The sequence below is a fragment of the Pungitius pungitius genome, chromosome 13 (assembly GCF_949316345.1).
Source record: "Pungitius pungitius chromosome 13, fPunPun2.1, whole genome shotgun sequence".
NCBI lineage: Eukaryota > Metazoa > Chordata > Actinopteri > Perciformes > Gasterosteidae > Pungitius > Pungitius pungitius.
Window position 1 is genome coordinate 149,988 of NC_084912.1, and position 21,682 is coordinate 171,669.

The 21,682-nt window shown below is 44.2% G+C and overlaps 1 protein-coding gene across 3 annotated transcripts; it reads right to left on the bottom strand.

The window, feature by feature from the left end:
* Nucleotides 1-35: 35 nt before the first annotated feature.
* On the bottom strand, nt 36-21,534 carry LOC119213847 (echinoderm microtubule-associated protein-like 4). Of its 3 annotated transcripts, XM_037465010.2 has the most exons (24): nt 21,161-21,534; nt 18,126-18,305; nt 17,880-18,000; nt 16,659-16,847; nt 15,484-15,606; nt 13,541-13,566; nt 12,849-12,884; nt 11,508-11,631; nt 11,024-11,173; nt 10,475-10,544; nt 10,221-10,331; nt 10,045-10,140; nt 9,737-9,871; nt 9,477-9,612; nt 8,679-8,827; nt 7,547-7,672; nt 7,252-7,383; nt 7,003-7,070; nt 5,391-5,479; nt 5,191-5,288; nt 2,565-2,652; nt 2,393-2,491; nt 2,077-2,207; nt 36-1,665 (listed from the first exon to the last, which is right to left on the bottom strand). In XM_037465010.2, the coding sequence occupies exons 1-24, from the start codon at nt 21,513-21,515 to the stop codon at nt 1,201-1,203; spliced, it is 3,297 nt and encodes a 1,098-aa protein (XP_037320907.1). In that variant the 5' UTR covers nt 21,516-21,534; the 3' UTR covers nt 36-1,200. The 3 variants fall into 3 exon arrangements, with proteins under 3 accessions (XP_037320907.1, XP_037320909.1, XP_037320908.1); XM_037465012.2 differs by lacking the exon at nt 16,659-16,847; XM_037465011.2 differs by lacking the exon at nt 12,849-12,884.
* Between the last annotated feature and the right edge of the window lie 148 nt (nt 21,535-21,682).

Genomic DNA, 21,682 nt, shown 5'->3' on the forward strand with positions numbered 1-21,682 from the left:
TGTGCCTGCGTGGTTGATGCTTTGTTAGTGAAGGAGTGGAAGTTGACTTCTCTCCTTTGTGTAATTTAACGTTACTCTCTTATGTTTGTACTGGGTAGTTCATATATCAAGGATGATTTATAGAAATCAGTCAAATATGTATTTTTAGTTTTTAAATTGAATACTTTACCTACCTATGGAGATTGGCAGTTAAACAGAATTGTGTGCAGCTCATAGTACATGATTGCTTAGAAACTCATGATCAATAATCATTAAGGCATTTCTCATTAGAAGACACTGATAAAACATCATTACTTTCTTTATATCTAAAGAACTACAATTGTTAAACCAAATTTAAAAAACAGCATGTTTCTAAAAGACATTTAAGACTTGCAGGTTAATTTCCGGTCTAACTGCTTGACTGTTTATTGAAGGAGAAAAAGTTAGCTGATAGCCACCTGTCACACTTGTGTTCCAGGCCTGTACTCTGCTCTCTGTAAAAAGCACATCTTGCACAGTCTGTGATTTCAAACTATAAAGGAAGAGAGTAAATGTCCAGGTGTGACAGGTAACTGCTCTCCTTCCAGTATTTCCTCAGGTAAATCAAAATTCTCCAGGTGTATCAAAATGTGACACCACATTTGATTAAACTGAAGGAAAGTGACTTTTAACAGTTGACTGTTGAAAAGAAACATGGGACACTGGAGCCACAGGTTTGAATCCCAACACATATACTTTTATACGTTTATACTTCTATAGGCCTCTCATTGACAATGTATGCCAGAGGCCCTTAAACCATTATACCTGGACCACAGATATGTCGTGATTCGATTTTTTCACATTAAGTTGAAATCTAGCAGACGTTTAATGGCCATTAAACATTTAAAGGAGATATTAAATGTCTGCTGAATAATCTCTGATCAGCAGAAAAAAAAGAGTTCTAAAGCATTTCTTCTGGATGGACATCACAGATTTCCCCCGGAAGCGTAAGTTACATTGAATGATATCAATAAGTGTTTCATCTGTATCCTCTCCGGGATCTGACTGAGTTATGTATCATATTGTGTTAACCCCAGCTTACCTCCGAGTTATTAAACCATCACTAAACCCAATTAAACTGAATGTAAACCTGACTCAGATCTTTACACTAAGTCTCCTCCCGAGGTGTGAAACTCATCCTGTTCCTCACAAACACAGCTGTAGCGACACTCATGAACGCATCTATGAGGGGGGGGTGAGAGGGGGGAGCCCCTCATCACTGGGCGTGGCTGTGTCATCACTCGGCTCCAGACTGTCCTTCAGACTCACGGTGCTGTCTGAGGGGGGAGGCGTTGAAATGGAATGGAGAGGGGTTAACTCAGATGTAGGCGGATCCCCTGTTGTAGGGGGCGGGGTGTCTGGAAAGGGTTCTTGGGTTCCATTGGCTGTTGGAGGAAGGACTGGATCGTGTGTTGCCACATCAACACACGACCCAGTGGGAGGAAGCAGGTTGAAGAGGGGGTCCACTCCGGAGGGGGCAGGGTTAGACAAGAGGCCGTCAGGGAGGGAGAGCAAAGACTTCTCCACCAAACGCCACTGCATGATGCTGGTGTCCTTACCCCCGGTTGAGATCAGGTGACTGTCATTATACAGGAAGCTGACGTTGGTCACATGACTGCTGTGAGCGCTGTACTTATGGCTGGGAGCCTGAGGACAAAGAAATTGATTATTGATCAATCTAGTGTTCTGATGTTCTGATGACATTTTCTCTGGAATGCTTAGGATTATGGTTCAGTAGAGCTATGGCCCTAGTTAGACCGGAACCCAGTAGAGCTAGGGCCCTAGTTAGACCGGAACCCAGTAGAACTAGGGCCCTAGTTAGACCGGAACCCAGTAGAGCTAGGGCCCTAGTTAGACCGGAACCCAGTAGAGCTAGGGCCCTAGTTAGACCGGAACCCAGTAGAACTAGGGCCCTAGTTAGACCGGAACCCAGTAGAGCTAGGGCCCTAGTTAGACCGGAACCCAGTAGAGCTAGGGCCCTAGTTACACCGGAACCCAGTAGAGCAAGAGTCTTAGTTACACCGTCTCTATCTGTGTGTCTGTGTGCGTGTGTCTCACCTTGGGGGTGGAGCATGGGTAGGCGAACAGATGAACTTTACAGAAGTCGTCTGCCAGAGCAATCACCTTTCTGTTGTGAGATCTGATTAGAGCATTGATGTCAGTCCCATCTGAACCCTCCGGCCACACACCTATCAGACAGACAGACACAACTTTTCACAAAGTATTTTGGATAAAAACAGTAAATCACGTGTTTGTATCAATTTATTGGCAGAATTTGAGTTGAAATACAGCAGTGAACCCTACATGTACATAGGTGTAATCTGTGTTTTGGGTACAGGTATTCTCAGTCTATCAGGTGTGCAGGTGAACTAACCAAACACGTGGTATCCCAGTACGCAGGTATAGGTTGCCCAGTCGATGTCTTTACACTCAGATCGATTTCTGATCAGTTTGCAACCGTTTGGAACGTCCCCTGGAAACAAAGAAGAGTGACCAGACAACACTAGAACATGTTCACAGAACTACAGTAACATCATAGTACTCACAGTAGAGGATCTCATAGTCTCCAGAGTTGGACATGATGAAGTTGTTGTCAGGCGACCAGTCCAGGTGTGTGATGTAGCTGGAATGTCCCTGTGGAAACGTTCAGCTAACTCATTAACACACACCGACTCTGTTTCAGCAACCATGCCTTCTGGTATCTGTAGTTCTCTATAGCTTGTTGTATTTATGAAATTATAGAATAAAGACAAATCTTGACATTCTATTGCTATTTTACCTGCTATTACAATATAAAAATATGAAAAGGAGAAAAATATACACTGGCATGTGTAGGCCTTCATTGAGGTCAAATAATCATAAAACTATGCAGGCCTGGAGTCCTCCCCATATTTGTGATAAAAATAATAATTAAAATAAATATAACTGCAGCATAATATCTTGAAGAGAGAATGTAAAAAATGGGCCAGTATATATTTCAGCAAATTATGATCATGATCCAGGTAAAGGTCCTTGACAGCGACATTATACAGATTTTAGTTTAGTTTTATTTTAAGCAACACAGTACCACCTCAAAGGGGTAGGTTAGGGTTCCGAAAGGTATTCCTTTTGAATAAATATCCATTGTGCCAAAACCGAAAAACAACAGTTATTTTTTTTGTCAAGCCTCAAAAACAAAACCACCATAGCGTAAAACCAAAGTTACGTGACTATGTAACTACGGATCTATGAATCCTGGAAACTGCTTCGCACTGGATCTTTTGTCTCGCACAGGTGAAGTCTTTATACCAACAATGTTACCTGTGACCTCTGATGACCCCCCCCTCCCGTCATGTATAAGTACCGGTGTCATCCTGAGATCAGTCCTACAGAATCTTCTCGTGAGTTCACGGGATTCCGAGTGACTAAGAACTCTAGGCGGTCATCCAGGATTCCTAGAACCATAGTTACATACGTCACTTTTGTTCTATTTCATCCTTACTGACCTCCAGAGGCAGTGCTTCACACTGGATGACATATCAACAGAGTCACAAGGATTACAAGTAACCCCCTCTTATTGCTCAGGCAGAGGAATTGGGCCAAAGAACCCTCCCCAGTGGGTGAGGGGTGGCAACGTTCACTCTGTAGTGTTTTGTGAATGTGCTCAGTGCTGCCCTTAAGGCCGCAGCACATATATCCTCCATAGGCATACCTCTTAGGACCCTTCATGATATGAAGACACTCCTGGTAGTGTCGCTCCATTCTCAATGGCTGAGCTTGGTTGCCAACCGACTGTGCCCACTCCTCCCTGACTGAGAGGACCACCGCTCCAGGGTCAAGATGTTGTGGCTCACATGTTGCCAGAGGATCCTCCTCAGGCCTTTACCTCTGATCTGTTCTTTTAACAATCCCTTTAACTATGGACCTGGTCACGAGAAGACCCGACTGGGTCCAAGGTGGTTGCACAAAAATAGGACTATTCTGAATCCCAACGCGCGATGTTGATTGATTTTGCTCTCTTGATGAAACAGCACTGAGAGCTGATTGGCCAAGCCAGAGACAGGGGTCCCTCTACTATGGTCTGTAAGTTACCCCTCTCAAACTTTTCCGGCCTGGCCTCAGGTCAGGTTAAAGATAGCCCCTCCTGAATCAAGATTCATTTCCAAGAAAGAAAACTTCTTCAACCCCTTGGATTCAACTTACACGTGCACAGCTGTTGCGCCATCAAGAAATCCCACAGTAGTCATGATCCCGGTCTCTCTTCCTCCCTTTCCGTCCTAAACTCTTGACTGTGTTATCTTTAAACTAACTCTCCTATCTCCACCGTAATAACCTTCTTGACCCCTACCAATCTGGCCTCAAGACAAGCCATTCCACAGCGACTGCTCTCCTTGCTTTCTCAGAGCAACTCCACAGCTGCATGTCATCATCCTTCTGGACTTTTCTGCCGCATTTGACACAGTAAACCACCCGATCTGTGTCGGAACCTTGTCCTACTACTGGAGTTCCTCAGGGCTCCGTCCTGGGTCCCCTCCTCTTCTCTCTAACTCTCTAGGCTCTGTCAGGTCCTCATTTTTGACTCTTATTTCTCCTACGACAGCTATGCCGATGACACGAAACTAATTCTCAACCTTCCCTCACTCGGGTCTGACGGACATCTCTCATCTGTCCACTTACCTCAAAATCAACCCCAACAAGACTGAACTACTTCTCTTTCCAGAGAAAGATTCTCCTACCCAGGACCCGACTGTTAACTTCGACAACTCTGTGTTAATGCTCACTTCACACAACATCTATTATTATATTATATACATTATTGTCTAATAATCTTTGAATTCCTAGTACCGGAATGTTCTCCCCTTGGCTAGGGTTTCTACAGTCGTATCAATCTGATTTTGACGCGCTGTAGCCACGTTTAAAGAGATTATTACTAAGCGGATTAGAGAGAAAATGTATGGTCTCCTGCCTTCAACCAGTTCCAACACGTCCTCTGGGGTAGGAACCTTGGATGCAGCTGTGGGCCCTGATACATATTTGATAACCTAACAATCAGACTCTACACATCATTGGAGTCTAAATAAGGGATTATTTTCAGCCCAAACCAGCACAGCAGTAGAAGAAATAATAAAACAAACAACAAACACAATGAAGTACATGAAAAATGAAAACAAAGGAAACAAAGTGCTCTCTTACCGTGCACTTCCCGTAGCGGCTGTACTTGCGTCCGTTCTCTGCGACGGTGTAGAGGTAAATAAAGTTATCGTGAGATCCCACAGCCAACAGGCCGCCATCTATATCCACACAGAGAGGGGCATTCTGGGTCATGTAGTGCTCTCACATGGAAACAGTTAATCTGCTTGGTAAACAGGATCATTTTGTATGACTTCACCCACCGACAGAGAACCGCATCAATGACAGCTGTTCGTTTCCGTCAGTGTGGATCGCCACCAGGTCGGTGGTCTCAGCATCCAGAACGTACCACCTGAGACAGAGAGACCAGTTAGACAACGGTGAGACAGACCAGTTAAACCACGATGAGACAAGGGGGACTGTTGGGGGAAAATTGATCGATTTGCATACTGTGAGTGTCTCAGGAACTGCGTGGGTCAACTTTCTTTGCATCGTGTTGTTTCAGCTGAAACCCACATGATTTTTCACTGATCCATTTGTTTTTTTGCATCTGTCCACACATGATTGCCTACAATCCCACTGGGGGGTTAAGGGTGTAAGTTCCTTTGAAACCCAAAAGTTTATCTTGAAAACCTTTGGTGTTATGATAAAAGGGAGCAGGTGTTCAAGTGTTCTTAGATGTGAAAATATCAGTGTATATAAAGGAGGAAACGTGTAGGGCGAGAAATGACGCTCTGCTCTGGGAGTGAAGGGCAAAAGTCAGACGCTGTAAAGCACATGTGTCAAATTCAAGGCCCGCTACGTCATTTTATGTGGCCTGCGAGTGCTTAATTCACATATGTCAAACTCGCGGCCAAAACCAGCCCTCCGGGGGTCCGTCCACTGCGGCCTGCGCCGGAGTGTCTACGCCCCGCCGGGTAACAGCCGGGCCGTCAGTGAACTGTCGGCAGGAAACGCCAGCGCCCCGCCCCCCGCCAGCCGTTCGGACCGTCAGAGCCCCCCCCGCGCCAGCCGAACTGGAAGTCGGTGAAATTCACCGAGCTGTCTGCGCCTACGGATGCTAGTTAGTACAAAACACGACAAACCACGCCCCCTTTCCGTCACATCGGGTCAGAATACGCAAATTGACCACAAATGTACTCAGAGTCCAGCGGTGCGTTTAGAGAAGTTGAGGCGACGCGACACATTTGCGTTTGGTGTGAACGTAGCATAACACCATTGATATTCCCATTTCTATTACTGTAAACATTTATTTGCTTCATTAACTTTGGTTCTTCCACAGAGTATTTGGGCTTTCTCGCCTCACAGGTTTCCATGGATCATAGTTCAAGCTGGAGCCTGTTCCTGCCATGACCCTGCTGACACCTGCTAATGCTATCATCATCATTATTACTATTTTATATATTAATCATATTACTGTCATCATAAACTAACATTACCCTTTCCTAAAGTCTTTGTGCTTTCCCTCCCCACAGGCTTCTGTGGATGGTGGTTCTATCGATCCCTGCAGTGGTCCTGCCGTACGATGGCCTTACTGTCATAGGAATTGAATGTATTGTACATCTTTTACAATCTCCGACGTTCTCACAAAGGTTTTTTGCCTTTATTCCCCATTGAAGGGTTAGGGTTAGGGTTAGGGGGTTAGGGGGTCAGGGTTTCGGGACAGAGGATGTTGCATGTGTACAGACTGTAAAGCCCTCTGAGGCAATTCTGTAAGTTGTGACTTCGGGCTATACCAAATAAAATGAATTGGTTGATGATGAGTGCCTGTTATTGATGTTATGTGGTGGACATAAACTGCAAAATGGCAACAATTCGGGATTTCTGTCGACGGTGACTGGGTTTGTAACGAAGGGTTAAATGATTAGTACTGACTTTCCAGAATGTGTTCCTATGGCAACCACGGCTCCACTGGGATGGAAGTCTGCACAGTGTCCGTGTTCCTGAGGGATTAAAAAAAAAGCAGTCAATCATTCAAACAAAGCGGTCCTCCATCTATCGTCCAACATTCATGTGTGAATAATTTCTCCATCGTCCAAGATTCTGCTGTCAATCATCCATCTATCGTCTCACATTCCGCTGTTGATTATCCTTCCAACATTCAGCGGTCACACGTCCACTCACCTCCAGTGTGCGGCTCCATTGGAGACTGTGATCCTCTGAACTCCAGGCCAAGACCAGCCGGTCCTGAGCACAGGTCAGGAACATACCTCTGGACGGGTGAGAGGCCAAACCCCACAGCTCATCTGTGTGACCCTGAACACATCGAAGGGAACAGAAAGACCCTAACCCATTACAAGACACAACAAATACCCTGAACACATCAGATGACACACAGAAGACCGTAGGCACAGACCTGGACCATGGGCAAAATCAACAATAACGTTCTTCAATTCAGCAAGACATAATGCGGTCTCACCTGGACCTCCACCTGGAAGCCGTCATTGAAGGTTCCTCTTAGGATGAAGTTACGAGACGTCCCTACTAGAAACTCATCCCCCTTCCCTTCAGACACTGCTCTGATGGTTCCGTACTGATCCGGCACCTACAGAAAAACATCATGTGATCATCTGTCAGGTTCTGGAACAATGATTTTAACTACTAATCTTAGTCTAATCCAGTGGTTCTCAAACTGTGGGGCGCGACCCTCTGGTGGGGCACTGAGGTATTATAGGTGGGACGTGGAGGGCTGGGGGAAATATACATTTTTAAATTGAAAGAAAAAGTTTAAAAAAATGTAAGCTATTATTATTTCATTTATAATCCTTTATTAATCCCACATGGAGAAATTATTCTGCATACTCTGCATTTTACCCATCCATAGAAATTAAGGAGCAGTGTGCTGCTGTAAAGCACCGGTGCTTCAGTGTCTTTCTCAAGGACACGGAGACCTTGATGCCAAATATTTTAACTTTTTTTTTTCTCCACAGGTTGAACTTTATTGTTATTATCCTGGATTGATATTCAGTACAAAACATGTTAATTCGGATAATACAATAATATATTTTGACAAATATTAATTATTGTTTTGCATAACTTTATTTGGGTTGTTCCAACAAAGTGATTTTGTTTTTGTCTGATGGCGCAATCTGGTTTACATGAAAGTAACTTACATTTTATGTTATGTTTATGTTATTCTAATATTAATTAAAGGACTCATGGAATATTTTTATTTCAATAAAATTCAGCATGGACCGTTTTGTTAAAATGGTTGGGGCCCGACTGGTCTTGTTTGAGAACCACTGGTCCAATCTAATCCTAAAGTTCATATTTGGAACTTTTACCAAAGTTACTAAAAAACTAAGAGCTGAAAGTGTAGGTGTTACCTGTTTTACAAGTAGAGCTATCATCGTGAGCACCAATTTGAGTTTTAGACTAGTGAGGACAATTTGATTGGTTCTCACTCTGGATCAGACCTCTTAAGGCCTATTTGAGGGTTCAACTTACAGGCAGGCTCATGTTAGGTATTGTACTTGTTGAGTTTATGGTAAGGGGATAGAAAATGCACAATGTCAATGAGCCCACAAAGCTACAAGTACACGTTGTATCACCTCAATGTCTCTGTCAGCTCTCAGTTCATGGTCCCACAGGATGATTTTTCGATCTTTCCCTCCTCCGGTCAGCAGAGTGCCGCTCCTCATTTCACACACACAAAACACACTGCCCTCATGACCTTTGACCTGCCGACTGATCTGAAATGCTGCGCACGCACACACACACACACACGCACGCACACACATACACACACAAACTGAAGTCTTTACAAAGATGGAGGCATAAAGAGTGTGTGGTCAGAAACTAAAAGCACATTTAAAGCCCTATGTTTAACGACTCTTCTGAATGTTTCGCTGTTTATATCCATTACAGCTGTTTTCAGTAGCTGCTCCCCTACATTTGTAGACCATGGGGAAACACTGATGTGATGTCTTTCTGACTAGGAGAAATTAAATAAATAAAGGGTATTAGGATTGATCTTCCAATAAAGAGTGTGGAATAAATATATATATGTAAATAATAGCTATATAAAGTTTCATGTTACTTTTCAATGATCAATGGAGTTTATATTGATTCATTCACTGAGATATAATAGCTCCTTTTCATATCTGAGGTTTCCCAAACCTATCACAGCTCTTGGTTCTCGATCTACTGTTTTTTTTACTTTTAAATTGAGAAAGTGTTGAAAAGCATCAAGCTAATTCAATCAATGAGGAAAACACAAATCTGATGAGGAAACCAAATGTGAGGGACTCTAAATGTAATAACTCTTAGTGACTCTTAGTACTCTTGTAGTGAGACTAGTTATCTAACTCGGTACCCCTAACAGGGTTTCCAGTTAAATAAATACTTACCTCTGGGACCCTTCCCGCTGGGGGTCTCAGCAGAGCTCCTGCTCCAGACCAGCAGGACCCCCCCAGAGTCTCCAGTCAGGATGTCTCCATTACTAAGAAACGCCAAACACTGAATGAACTTTGGCTTCTCGTATTTCTTAAAACAAGAAAGAAAACAGGGTTTGTTAGACCTGGACAAAAGACTGGGAATCGTGGGTTATACCAGGACTTGGTGGAGACTTGGACCAGGACTAGAGACCGGAACTAAAGAGTTAGCTCACCCCAAAGATTCCTTGTTTACGAGCCAGCAAGTTCCCAGACCAGGTCCAAAAGAAAATGTGGGACTTGCCACAGGTGACGATGGTGTTTGGGTCGGTATGGTGGAACTCCACGGCCAGCACCACCTCATTCGTGGTCTGAAAGACGCCAGTTACAACCAGGTCAGTGCATGAAAACGTGTCTGTTTTACAGATAACTTAAATTGTAGAAAGATATGCGCACTTGAATACAATTTTTAAAAATGACACAAGTATAAAGATTCAACGTGACACACTCTGATGAATGCAGTAATAAGAGAGGAACGTTTCACCTTGATCTCAGCGATCTTGGACTTCTTTTGCCAATCCCAAACTGTTAACATATGATCGTTGCAGTCGTCAATAACACTGAGGTGCTGACCAGAGTCCTGACAAAGGGAGACATTTAAGTCTACATGTCTACATGACTGTTTGTGATGTACAGAACAGAGATCTGAGCACCACTCACAGCCTTGGAGAAAGCCAGAGAGCCGACACCTCGCTCGAACGTTCCTAACCCGATGACCTGCAGGGTGGAGAGACTCACACTGTCCCAGACACGGACGTGAGGCTGCACGGCCTGAGCACAAGGGTCAAGGTTAATGGTTGAAATGCACTTATTAGAAGTCGCTTTGGATAAAAGCGTCAGCTAAAGACATGTAATGTAATGTTAATTTAGTCTGTCATATTTACAATGGGATCTCAAATTAGTTTTGCCCTCACCCGTCCATCTTTGTCTACTCCTGCAATCTGTCCAGTGGCAATGCGGATCTTATCAGGATGGATGGCAAGACTGAGGGAGAGAAACATATATCCAAATATTTATATATACACACACTGCCTTGCATAAATATTCCCTCGTTTGGATTTTTCTACATCTTGTCACGGTAGAACCACAGATTGAAATATATATATATATCTCAATAAAAAATACACACACACACACACACACACACACACGCACACGCAGGCTGTCAATAGATTTAAAAATGAAATAGCACATTTTGAAATTAATTGCGATAGTTTGTGACGCTTGTTTTTCTTCCAAAGTCTTACAAGTAAAGAGTAATCACTTTAGAACGCATGTATTTTAGACACTGTTGTATGTGTTTGAAGTGCCATCAACCTCCCGACATTTAGCCCAGACATTTCCAAACCACTGTCTTTTATGGACACATTGGTGGTCCTACGCAGGGTAGATGTTGAGATGGAAGTAGCCTAGCAACATGTTCATGGACCTATCAGTCCTAGACACACACACACAGTTCTCACCACTTGACACAGTCAGTGTGTCCGAGATAATGCCTCTGAGTTCGTTCTTCGTAGTTAAACAGGACAACGACGGATGCAACAAAATAGACGATTTCTCCAGTTGGAAGGAGGTAAATATTTGCTCTGCAGTCTCTACCTCGGTAGCCATACCTGCAGGAGGTCAAGGAAACACATGAATAACACCGGGTAATGTGCTGATGGTCTAGTGAAACTCTATTAAAGCTTTACAAGAGCTCTACTGAAGTTTTACTGTATACAGTGTCTCCCCTACCATTATAATAGGGGGCGCCTCCCCCCCACACTGCCAGAAAAAAATTGAAGCTTTACTAAAGATCAAATGAGCCTTTACCTAAACTTGGTATACAAACGCTTCTTAATCTACTATTTCAGTAGCAAGAAAGTTATATTTGGAACCTCAGCTGACAATTACTAAGCACCACGTTGCTTGATTAGTAGCACAAATATAACCGAATATAAAGGATACACCCATTCCAGTTTGAGTCTCTCTGATGGAAGTTCTGTCCTAACATCTTCATAGTTCTCCACATCTGAAGGGATGAACATGGTGATCGGTCGGCCACGCATGAACATCTTAATGTGATTCCCCTCTGAAAGGGCAGACAGAATGAGAACACATGTTGGAGAACAAAGATTCAATGTGGACATAAATGTAGTACAAAAAAAGAATAATGCTGAAATAAAACCATTCATTGAGAATTTACAAGTCAATTTTTGTCTTTATATCTTGTTTTTGTCTCTGTAAGGGCTGAAGGGCAGAATAGTGGAGGGAGCGTATGTTCCAGCCATAAGCCTCCCAACCACTGTAACAGGGGAATTGAGGTCCAGGTGTGCTTGGAGACACACCTGGACCTCATCTCCTCTTCAATGGGTGGGTGCAAAAGTAGAAGCAGAGAAGACTTTGAGGAAGAGACATGTTGGGAGAGGAGCAGTGTGGGTGCTTCTTTATCTCTCCAGGATGGAGAAGTAAATCCCAGTTGTACGGCGGCCTGGTCGGATTCTTTAAGTTTAATTGGCGAACACAAACACGGTCATCTGTTGTTGTTGTAGTTTTATTAACAACTACTACTAGAGAGCAATCCTGTTACAATCGCTTTGTGGTGTCTTTATATCTTCATTATGGTCACCTTTTTATCTTTTGCTTCTCAATGGTTGCTTTTTGGACTCAGTAGGCAAAATATCAATACTAAACTGTATCTTAACATTTCAAACAAGGGCACTGGACACAAGATCAAAGTTTACTGATAATGACTGATCTTTGAGGAGATCAAACAACATTTAAAAGAAGTGGTGAGAGACAGGTGAAGATGTGAGGGACAGTGAAACAGGTGAGGGCCATTGGTTCGTATATAAACACATGCTGTATGAACATACAAAAAGGAAACACCTGGGGAACATCTAGAGTTGGTTCTCTCCTGATACGCTTGAATATAACCACTAGGTTAGGATCAGTAGTAATACCGGTGCTTCCCAGGGAACCCCCCGGTTAAATACTATAATCCTAACCTGGTGGTTAGTTAAGAGTATGGATACTCTAGGTAAAGCAAGGTTGGCCTGAACTAGCCTGACTAACAGCTCATTCAATTCATTCATTTTATTTTGTACAGCCGAATATCGCAAATTACAAGTTCCGGTTGCATTTGACCATATATGTAGGTAAACAACAGTAGGGGGTGGAGCCACAGACCGGTGTGACATCACCTGATCGGCGAGCAAGAGAGCAAAAGAGATGAAGAATAGAAACAGGAAGCACTCATTCAGCTGCTGTTAGCGTGTTAGCTCGCTCTGATGACTCCTCAGGACTTACCAGCTTGACTGTTTTTCTCTCGTGTCGACAATTTGGCTGGTTTGAGACAAAGACATTGTCACTCAACAAAAACACCACCAGAGACAACGGAAACAGTAACAATACAAACGACAAGAACTCAAACTCAAAGAGTAACTAAAAGAAGAGATCCAACGGGGCACGTTGGACCATCAAGCCTAACCCCCTACTCCAGAAGGTTCCAGGTGGACGGCCGCCTCATATATAATGGTATGAGAAACACTGCATCTGGGTCACCGTCACATCTGGGCTCGTTTTAAATCACACAACATTATTCAGATAAGTTCTGTCATTGGTACTTTGGAAAAATGTAGGTGGAATTCATCATCATGAGACAAGCCACTAGAAAAGTTATGAAAAATAACCAAAAAAAGTAGTGATACACAGACAGTAGTAGGGTTACTCACTAGCATCTTTACTAATCTCAAAGCCATCTTTAACGGCCTAATCGTTTTAAAAGTGTAATCACTTAACCCGGTGATCTAATACAGTTAAAGTGAGTTCCTCGATACAAATTAATGAAACTCCAAAGACAACTCCACGACCTCGGACATCACTTCTGTCACCATGACGATGCAGACAAAAGTCACAAAGGGACAAATATGGTGCAAGCACAGATAATAATGATGATTGGGAATATATATATTACTAATATATATGCTTTATGTAGTTACCTTGACTGATGACCGGCTCTTTGTGTCTGAAACATTAAAACACATTTCATTCAGAATTAAAGATTGAAATATAAACAGGAAACACACACACATTATACATTTACACGCACATGTGTACACACACACACACAGCTCACATTTAATTTTTTTTTAATGATCTCAATGTGAAAAAAATGATTGTCTTTTTTTATCTCTGTACTGATGTCAGTGTTTCCCCAGGCACCTCATGAGGTACACCTGTTCGATTGCTTATTAGTAAATCACATGGCAGCAACTCACTGCACTAAGGCCTGTAGACGTGTTGAAGACAACTTGCTGAAGGTCAAAGCGAGCATCAGAACGGTGAAGAGAGGGGATTTATGGAATCCGGAAACATTTATTACCAAAATATGTCAGACATACAAGGAATTTGACTTGGCAGTTGGGGCATAATATCAAACAGACAATGGACAACAAGTCCAAGAGGAATCAAATAAAATATAATAAAAGTCACTTTAACGTAGATGTTGATGCAGGCGGGCTGGTCTGAGTATATATCAACCATTTACAGTTTATTAACTTGGTTTTTCCCCTCTGTAAGAGCTGTGTGTATTATTTTATTGGAATTAGGGGAATATAAATCATTTAATTTTAGATGTATGCTCATTGTGCAGGAACTAAAAGATATGTTACATTGAAAAGCATTTTTGTTGGATTGACTCCGTGTGTCTCGATGTATTGACGTCATGAATGCAGCAGGTGCAACACAGAAGAACTGCATTAAGCACGAGAGTATGTTGTTTATTGTTTATCTTGGGTGTGATCGAATTTATTTTTATTTCTATATGTAGTCAACGCTTTGCTGCGTGAAATAAAGACACAAAGCAAAGGGGGGGGCGTCCGACGGGAGGGGGCGCACGCTGGTGAGCGCGTGCTCTCCTATGTGCACACAATAGTCTGCCTGCGTTTGGTGAAAGAACATCACACTTTAATAATGGAGGGAAACACTGACTTAAATAAATAGAAATAGAAGGTAGATGGCTAGCTAGCCGCTGTAGCTACACAAGCGCTAAGCTATCGTTAGCTGCTGCGAGGATGGTGTCATCAGAGTGTGTAAATAAAGGGTTTCAATCGGCTCAGGAATCAAAAGCAAGCCCCAAAATCTGTATACCAAGCGGTGCTATATTGGTACCACTCCTCGGTACCCGGAGTATGAGTACGGTACCCGGAGTATGAGTACGGTACCCGGAGTATGAGTACGTCACAAACTGCTGATCTAGTGGGATTAAAACACACAACCATCTCTGGCGTTCAGAGAATGGTCCCAAAAAGAGAAAATATCCAGGAAGCACCTGTGTGTGGAGGTGAAAGCCTTTTTGATGTGAGAGGCAACAGGAAGTCAAATAACCACTCGTTTAAACCAAGGAACTCACAATACCATCTGTGAACGCACAACACGTGCAACCTGGAAGACGATCCATCACCGTGTGGTACGCTGCAGCCACAGCCAAGGACAAGGGCAGGCTGCAGCGTGTCATCCGCTCTGCAGAGAAGGTGATTGGCTGCAATCTGCCGTCTCTCCAGGACTTGTTCACTTCCAGGACGCTGAAGCGAGCTAGAAAGATTGTAGCCGACCCCTCTGACCCCGGACATATCCCCCTAGCCTATAGCTTTCTATTTTGTACTGTAAATCATTTTTCTTGTCCATTGTCTTACTTTCCAATTTCATGAACCAACAACATGTCAAATTCCTTGTATGTCCAACATATTCTGGCAATAACGTTCCTGATGAGTCTCATTTCAGCTGAACATTCAGATGGTCGGGTCAGAAGGTGGAGTAAACATGAAAGCATGGATCCATCCTGCCTTGTATCAACGGTTCAGGCTGGTGTGGCGGATACTTTATATATATATATATATATAAAGTATGTATATTTATACACAGTATTCAGAGGTACTTGTACCTGTCGGCGTTCTTCACCACCTTGGCCAACAGCTTGGAGGTGGAAGCAGCTTTCACAAGTCTGTTCCTGTTCTCCTCTGAACTGTCCCAGGTGCTGCTTTGAGAACGCTTCACACTGGGGCCTCTGATCACACAGACACAGGGTGACGCACACACAGGGAGAACAGACACACACAAGTGTTTCCATTAGGACAGAAAATAGATTCATCAGGTTTGTCATTAATGGCGGATTCTTGACGTATAGTTATAATACAAAATAATAATGTAATAATATTGAATAATAGCAGCATTAGGGTAACAGTAATAATAATGTTATAGTAATAACAATATATTGTAATGAATAATGTTATAAAAATAACAAACAGCTGTTAAGTGCTGAAGGACATTGATGGTCAAAGACCGAATAAGTGGTCCATCTGGCGGCCATCTTTCATGGGTTCAGTTCATCATCAGATTCCAGCTTTCATTTCAAGAGCATATTCATATTGAAGATTATCAGAGACCAATGAAAACCAAACCCAGGTAAGATGGTGCACATACCATCAGAAACAATGTTATATATATATATATATATTTATTTTTGTTGTTTTTTTTCATTGCAGAGGTTAGTCAGGTGAACTCAAGCCACCCGCTGGAGGAGAAAGAGGAGAAGAGAAGGAGATCTTCAGGTGAAGCTGGGAGCAGAACAGGGTTAATGGTTTTGATAAAAGGCAGCCATAGATTTCTACAATCAAAGAGTTATAAGCGTTAAGGGAGGACCAGGAGTTAGGAAGCTCCAGAAAAAGATTCAGAAGGAGAAGCTAGAAGAAGGAAATGTTAGTAAATAAAAACACCAATCCCGCCTGGGCTTTCTAACAGCAAGTACCAGCAGTATCGAGGGTTTCCAGAAGACTACAGGAGCCTCTCGGAGAACTTAAAATTCCAGAAGACTCTCGGAAAAAGAGCATCAAAAGACTTGACAGGAGGCCCTCAGTAGACAGGTCCGTCTAGACTTCTCCTGAGGAGCCACTGTCCTGCTTTATTGCCCTTTTGTCACTGATTGGCTGGATTAGGTGTGTTCAAACAATGGTACACGTGCACATGAGCTGGTCAGATGGACTGTGGGTCCTCAGGAACAAGATTCAATGATCTCAGAGCAGCGTTGACGGGAAGTGAGGTCAGATAACAAAGTGGAACCTTTTGGGAGGAACGTTGGCTTTACTGCTGTCAGCAGACTGAAGAGGTCTCTGCTGCTGGAGATTCTGGGGAGGGTGGGGGGAGGAGGGAGAAGGAGACAGATCTTTTGGGTGAGGAAGCTCCTCACGTTCCTGGATCTCATCCATCGGAGACCGCTGGCTGCCAAGCTCCTTCTTTCTCTCTGCTCCACTGTGGACAAAACCAGGGTTTGAGAGTCCACAATTACTGGTTCTACTGTTGTTTGACTGTGGTTCTGAGTTTCTACTGCATTCTACTCTGGTTCTAATACGTCTTACTGCGGTTTTTACTAACTCTACTCCTACTGGGTTATATATATTGAGTTTCACCTGTATATCGCCATATTGTGGAAGGATGAGCCTCATTAGATGTGTAGCCCTCCAACTCACGTGTAGAACGTAATAGCGAGAGAATCCATTACTCAAACATTACTCAGTTTCGAAATAAACACATTCCCTTGTGATACAAACTATTTGTCCAATGAGCTACTTAAGCAGTGGTTTGAGCTAACAAGGTCCAGTTTACTCTGCCCTGGTTTTGACTGGAGCCCGGACAGATATATTCAAATACACAGGAGATTCATTGATTGCATGGATCAATCAGATCCGGTCTGTAGACACCTGGGAGGTTGAAAACAAAGCGCTGGAGAGACAAATCTGTAATAGGTTAAAAAAAACATTAACTGGATATGAACAGACTTTATCTTGACAGAACTTGATGGAATTAAGAAAGATGGTCATTATCCATAGAACCAGGGGGCTGGTGATGTTTCCTGGTGTCAAACCAGAATAATACAAACATCCCAGGGAGAACAAGAGTGCTTTACACAAAGACAACATCAGTAACATCTACCTGGAGACACGAGGTTTGTTACGATGATGCTCCTGCAGGCTTTACCTCCTCGCCTACACCAAACAAAGCGTTTATCTCATGCTGTGTGTTACTGCTATGAATGGAAGCTCCCCACAGAGAGACCTAATAGACTGAGTTTATTGGGGGTCGATGGTGGCGCATGGAGTCATGTGATGCGCTGTGAGCTGCAAGGTTGGCGGTTTGAATCCCGGCCGCCCCATGTGCCATGTGGAAGTGTCCCTGAGCAAGACACCTGACCCCTAATTGCTCCCCAGGCAGAATGTAACACACGGGTTAAAATGCAATGTAAGCGTCAGTTAAATGTCATTTAATATTAGACTGGATTTTCACCTCTTGGCAGCAGACGACATTGTCTCCTTCCTGGTGACCGAGGTGGACTCTCTCTTACGTCCAGGTGTTCCTCCATTGGCAATAGAAGACATTGAGTATGCTTCACGAAGAGCAGCACCGCCTGATGAAAGAAGCAAGTTACTGTTAACACTGAACACCCTAAGAGGACCAGTTAGAGGCTGAGCATCACACACACACACACACACACACTGCGTTTGGTGTATTATTATTTTTATCACTATATACCTTTGCCTGCGTGTTTCTTGGAAGCAGAGGCGGAGGCTTCAGAGGCGGCGAGGCGGCGAAGGACGTCAGCGAGAGCGGCTTTCATCACGGTGAGCTCGTCCTCCTGCTGCTGGACACGCAGCTCCAAAGCAGAGAGGCGGTCGTTGACATCGGAGACGCTGGCTCCAGACATGCTGTCATCTACACAACAACAAGACAACAACAGAATTGTTCACGTCTGAGATATTGGCTCCAGACATGTAGTCACCTACAAAACAACAGCAAGGAAAACAGGTCCCGTTCCTCATACATGGCTCACTGAGTTAGCAGGATCAATTTCAGGATATTATTACACAGATCAGGCTTTTCAGGTTCCACAAAGCATGTTAGGCAACGTCACCTTAGCAACACATCCAAAAACCTGGTCCGACGCAGGTTTAATCCGCTGGATGAGCTCCCCACTCACAGCTCTTCCTCATTGATGAAGGAGTGCTATCAGTTATATTAACGTTTGAGGGGGAGACAGTTCTTCCAGATCAAAGATCCTTTATGACATCACAAGACCTTCAGGAGACGTAACGTAACATGGTGACCACCAAAGACTGCAGCCGAGCATTCACTGTCCCTCAGGCTGTTTCTTACACTGTCCCTCAGGCCGTCTCTCACACTGTCCCTCAGGCCGTTTCTCACACTGTCCCTCAGGCCGTCTCTCACACTGTCCCTCAGGCCGTCTCTCACACTGTCCCCCAGGCCGTCTCTCACACTGTCCCCCAGGCCGTCTCTCACACTGTCCCCCAGGCCGTCTCTCACACTGTCCCCCAGGCCGTCTCTCACACTGTCCCCCAGGCCGTCTCTCATACTGTCCCTCAGGCCGTCTCTCATACTGTCCCCCAAGCCGTCTCTCATACTGTCCCCCAGGCCGTCTCTCATACTGTCCCCCAGGCCGTCTCTCATACTGTCCCTCAGGCCGTCTCTCACACTGTCCCTCAGGCCGTCTCTCATACTGTCCCCCAAGCCGTCTCTCACACTGTCCCTCAGGCCGTCTCTCACACTGTCCCTCAGGCCGTCTCTCATACTGTCCCCCAAGCCGTCTCTCACACTGTCCCTCAGGCCGTCTCTCACACTGTCCCTCAGGCCGTCTCTCACACTGTCCCTCAGGCCGTCTCTCATACTGTCCCTCAGGCCGTCTCTCATACTGTCCCTCAGGCCGTCTCTCACACTGTCCCCCAAGCCGTCTCTCACACTGTCCCTCAGGCCGTCTCTCACACTGTCCCTCAGGCCGTCTCTCACACTGTCCCTCAGGCCGTCTCTCACACTGTCCCTCAGGCTGTACATTTCTTGTGTTGAGATGTGAGAATATTGGCAAAGCTGCTGAATGTTGTGCTCTTCGTAAAGTTCATTCGGCGCTTAAAAACTTCTGGATGTTCCATGTTTCACGGCTTCAATGTATTTAATTTCTGATTATGGGTTAGGGTTAATAATAATAATCATAATAATAATAATAATAGACACATTCTGATCCGCACACACACTCACATTCAAACTCCTAGTTCTATATATCTACACATATAGACATATGTATTATATATATATATTATACATACTTACATCCTAAAAACTATTAATTTGTATGAATTTGCTTCTCTTTGGGGTTTTATCTACTTACTTAAAATCACCATGAAGGCTCCTGACACTTGCGCATTTAACCTGTAAAACGTGCATTATTTTGCCATGGGGTAGTGTGTAGTGGGGGTGGCGTTTGATTTTTCCATAATTATTCAATTCAATTTATTTTATTTTGTATAGCCAAAATTGCAATTCGGCCTCAGAGGGCTTTACAGTCTGTACACATCCTCTGTCCTGAAACCCTCACATTGGCACAAGAAAAGCTACCATTTGATGGGGAGAACAAAGGGAAGAAACCTTTAGAGAGATTGTTGAAGGAGGATCCCTTTTGGGATGGATAGACTGCGATGGACGTCATGAGTACAGAATGAACAATATAAAAGAGGAATAATACATTGAATTCATACAACAGAAATGATTCAAGTGTACATATTATGGTCTTGAAGCCCTTATATGCGTTCATGATCATCTCTCGCTAATCAGCTGAGAAAAAGGAGATCTCTTCTGAAGTAGGACGCATGATTATCCTGATTAATCACTTATTAATATGTACGAGTGCGGATCAGCCTTTGAGGAACCAAGATAGCCTGACTTCAATCCCCTGGGTTAATTTGAGCTGGCTAATAGGCCATTTCATCGACTTTGTTAAACCAGGTACGAGGAATTGGGCCCAGAATGACACGACAATACGTAGACCAACCACAGGAAGACATTGTTGTTGACATTTGAGATATCGGCTACTGGCTTTCTGTCATCGACACAACAACAACCAGTAGGACAAAAGGACAAAGAAATCCAACATAACAGGATCACACAAACCATGACAAATATTTTTTAAATACTTCAGTAATAGAAATAATTCTAAATATTAGTTTAAATATTGAAATACTCAATATTACACAACAGACCCAGGTCTATACCTCTGCAGGTCTCTAGCAGACCCAGGTCTGTACCTCTGCAGGTCTCTAGCAGACCCAGGTCTGTAGCTCTGCAGGTCTCTAGCAGACCCAGGTCTGTACCTCTGCAGGTCTCTAGCAGACCCAGGTCTGTACCTCTGCAGGTCTCTAGCAGACCCAGGTCTGTAGCTCTGCAGGTCTCTAGCAGACCCAGGTCTGTACCTCTGCAGGTCTCTAGCAGACCCAGGTCTGTACCTCTGCAGGTCTCTAGCAGACCCAGGTCTGTACCTCTGCAGGTCTCTAGCAGACCCAGGTCTGTACCTCTGCAGGTCTCTAGCAGACCCAGGTCTGGATCTTTTAGAAGAGCTGCTGGTTTTGTGGCACTGCAGCAGCCGGAGGGGCGGTGCTGAGTCTCTGATAAATACAGCAGTGACACGTGTAAAGGCGCCAGAGGCGCGTGCGGCTCTTATTGTGCCATAGCAGCATGGACGGGTACCAGGTGGTCTTTGGTGCGCGGGCGGTGGGGGAACTCACCTAAACTGCCGGTAAATCCGTCCATTTCCCTGGAGAAATGCGGGAGTCCGGGCCGGAGGCCTGCGGGAGGCGGAGCGCGCTGCGGGCCTCCGTCCGGGGCTTTCCACCTCAGAGGCAACACGCGCGGCAGATCGGGGTCGAAACCCGCGGTGCGGCCAGCTGCGTCCGTCCGTTGGGCCGAAGAACCTCCGCGTTCCTGCAGACTGGAAGAATAACCCACTCGGACAGGAACCGAACCGACAGCCGAAGCGAGAGGAGCTGCAGACACGAAGGACCGATGCTGCTGCGCGTTTCCGACTCCGCCTCCCCGGAGATGAAGGGAGGAAAAGGGGGGGACTGGAGGGAGAAAGGTCATGTTTCAGTGTCTTCACTGTAGATGTTGCTGCAGCGCCGCTGGGAGGCGATCAGCAACATCAGTATATATATATATATATATATATATATATATATATATATACATCAGTATATATATATATATATATATATATATATATATATATATATATATATATATATATATAT

Excerpts from the sequence above, each read along its gene's own strand:
- LOC119213847 (XM_037465010.2), bottom strand. The coding sequence starts at position 21,515 with ATGACCTTTCTCCCTCCAGTCCCCCCCTTTTCCTCCCTTCATCTCCGG. Across the intron at positions 16,848-17,879 it reads ATGTCGTCTGCTGCCAAGAG|TGGAGCAGAGAGAAAGAAGG; the intron begins GTGAAAATCCAG and ends TTTTGTCCACAG. Across the intron at positions 9,872-10,044 it reads CCAAGATCGCTGAGATCAAG|ACCACGAATGAGGTGGTGCT; the intron begins GTGAAACGTTCC and ends GGCGTCTTTCAG.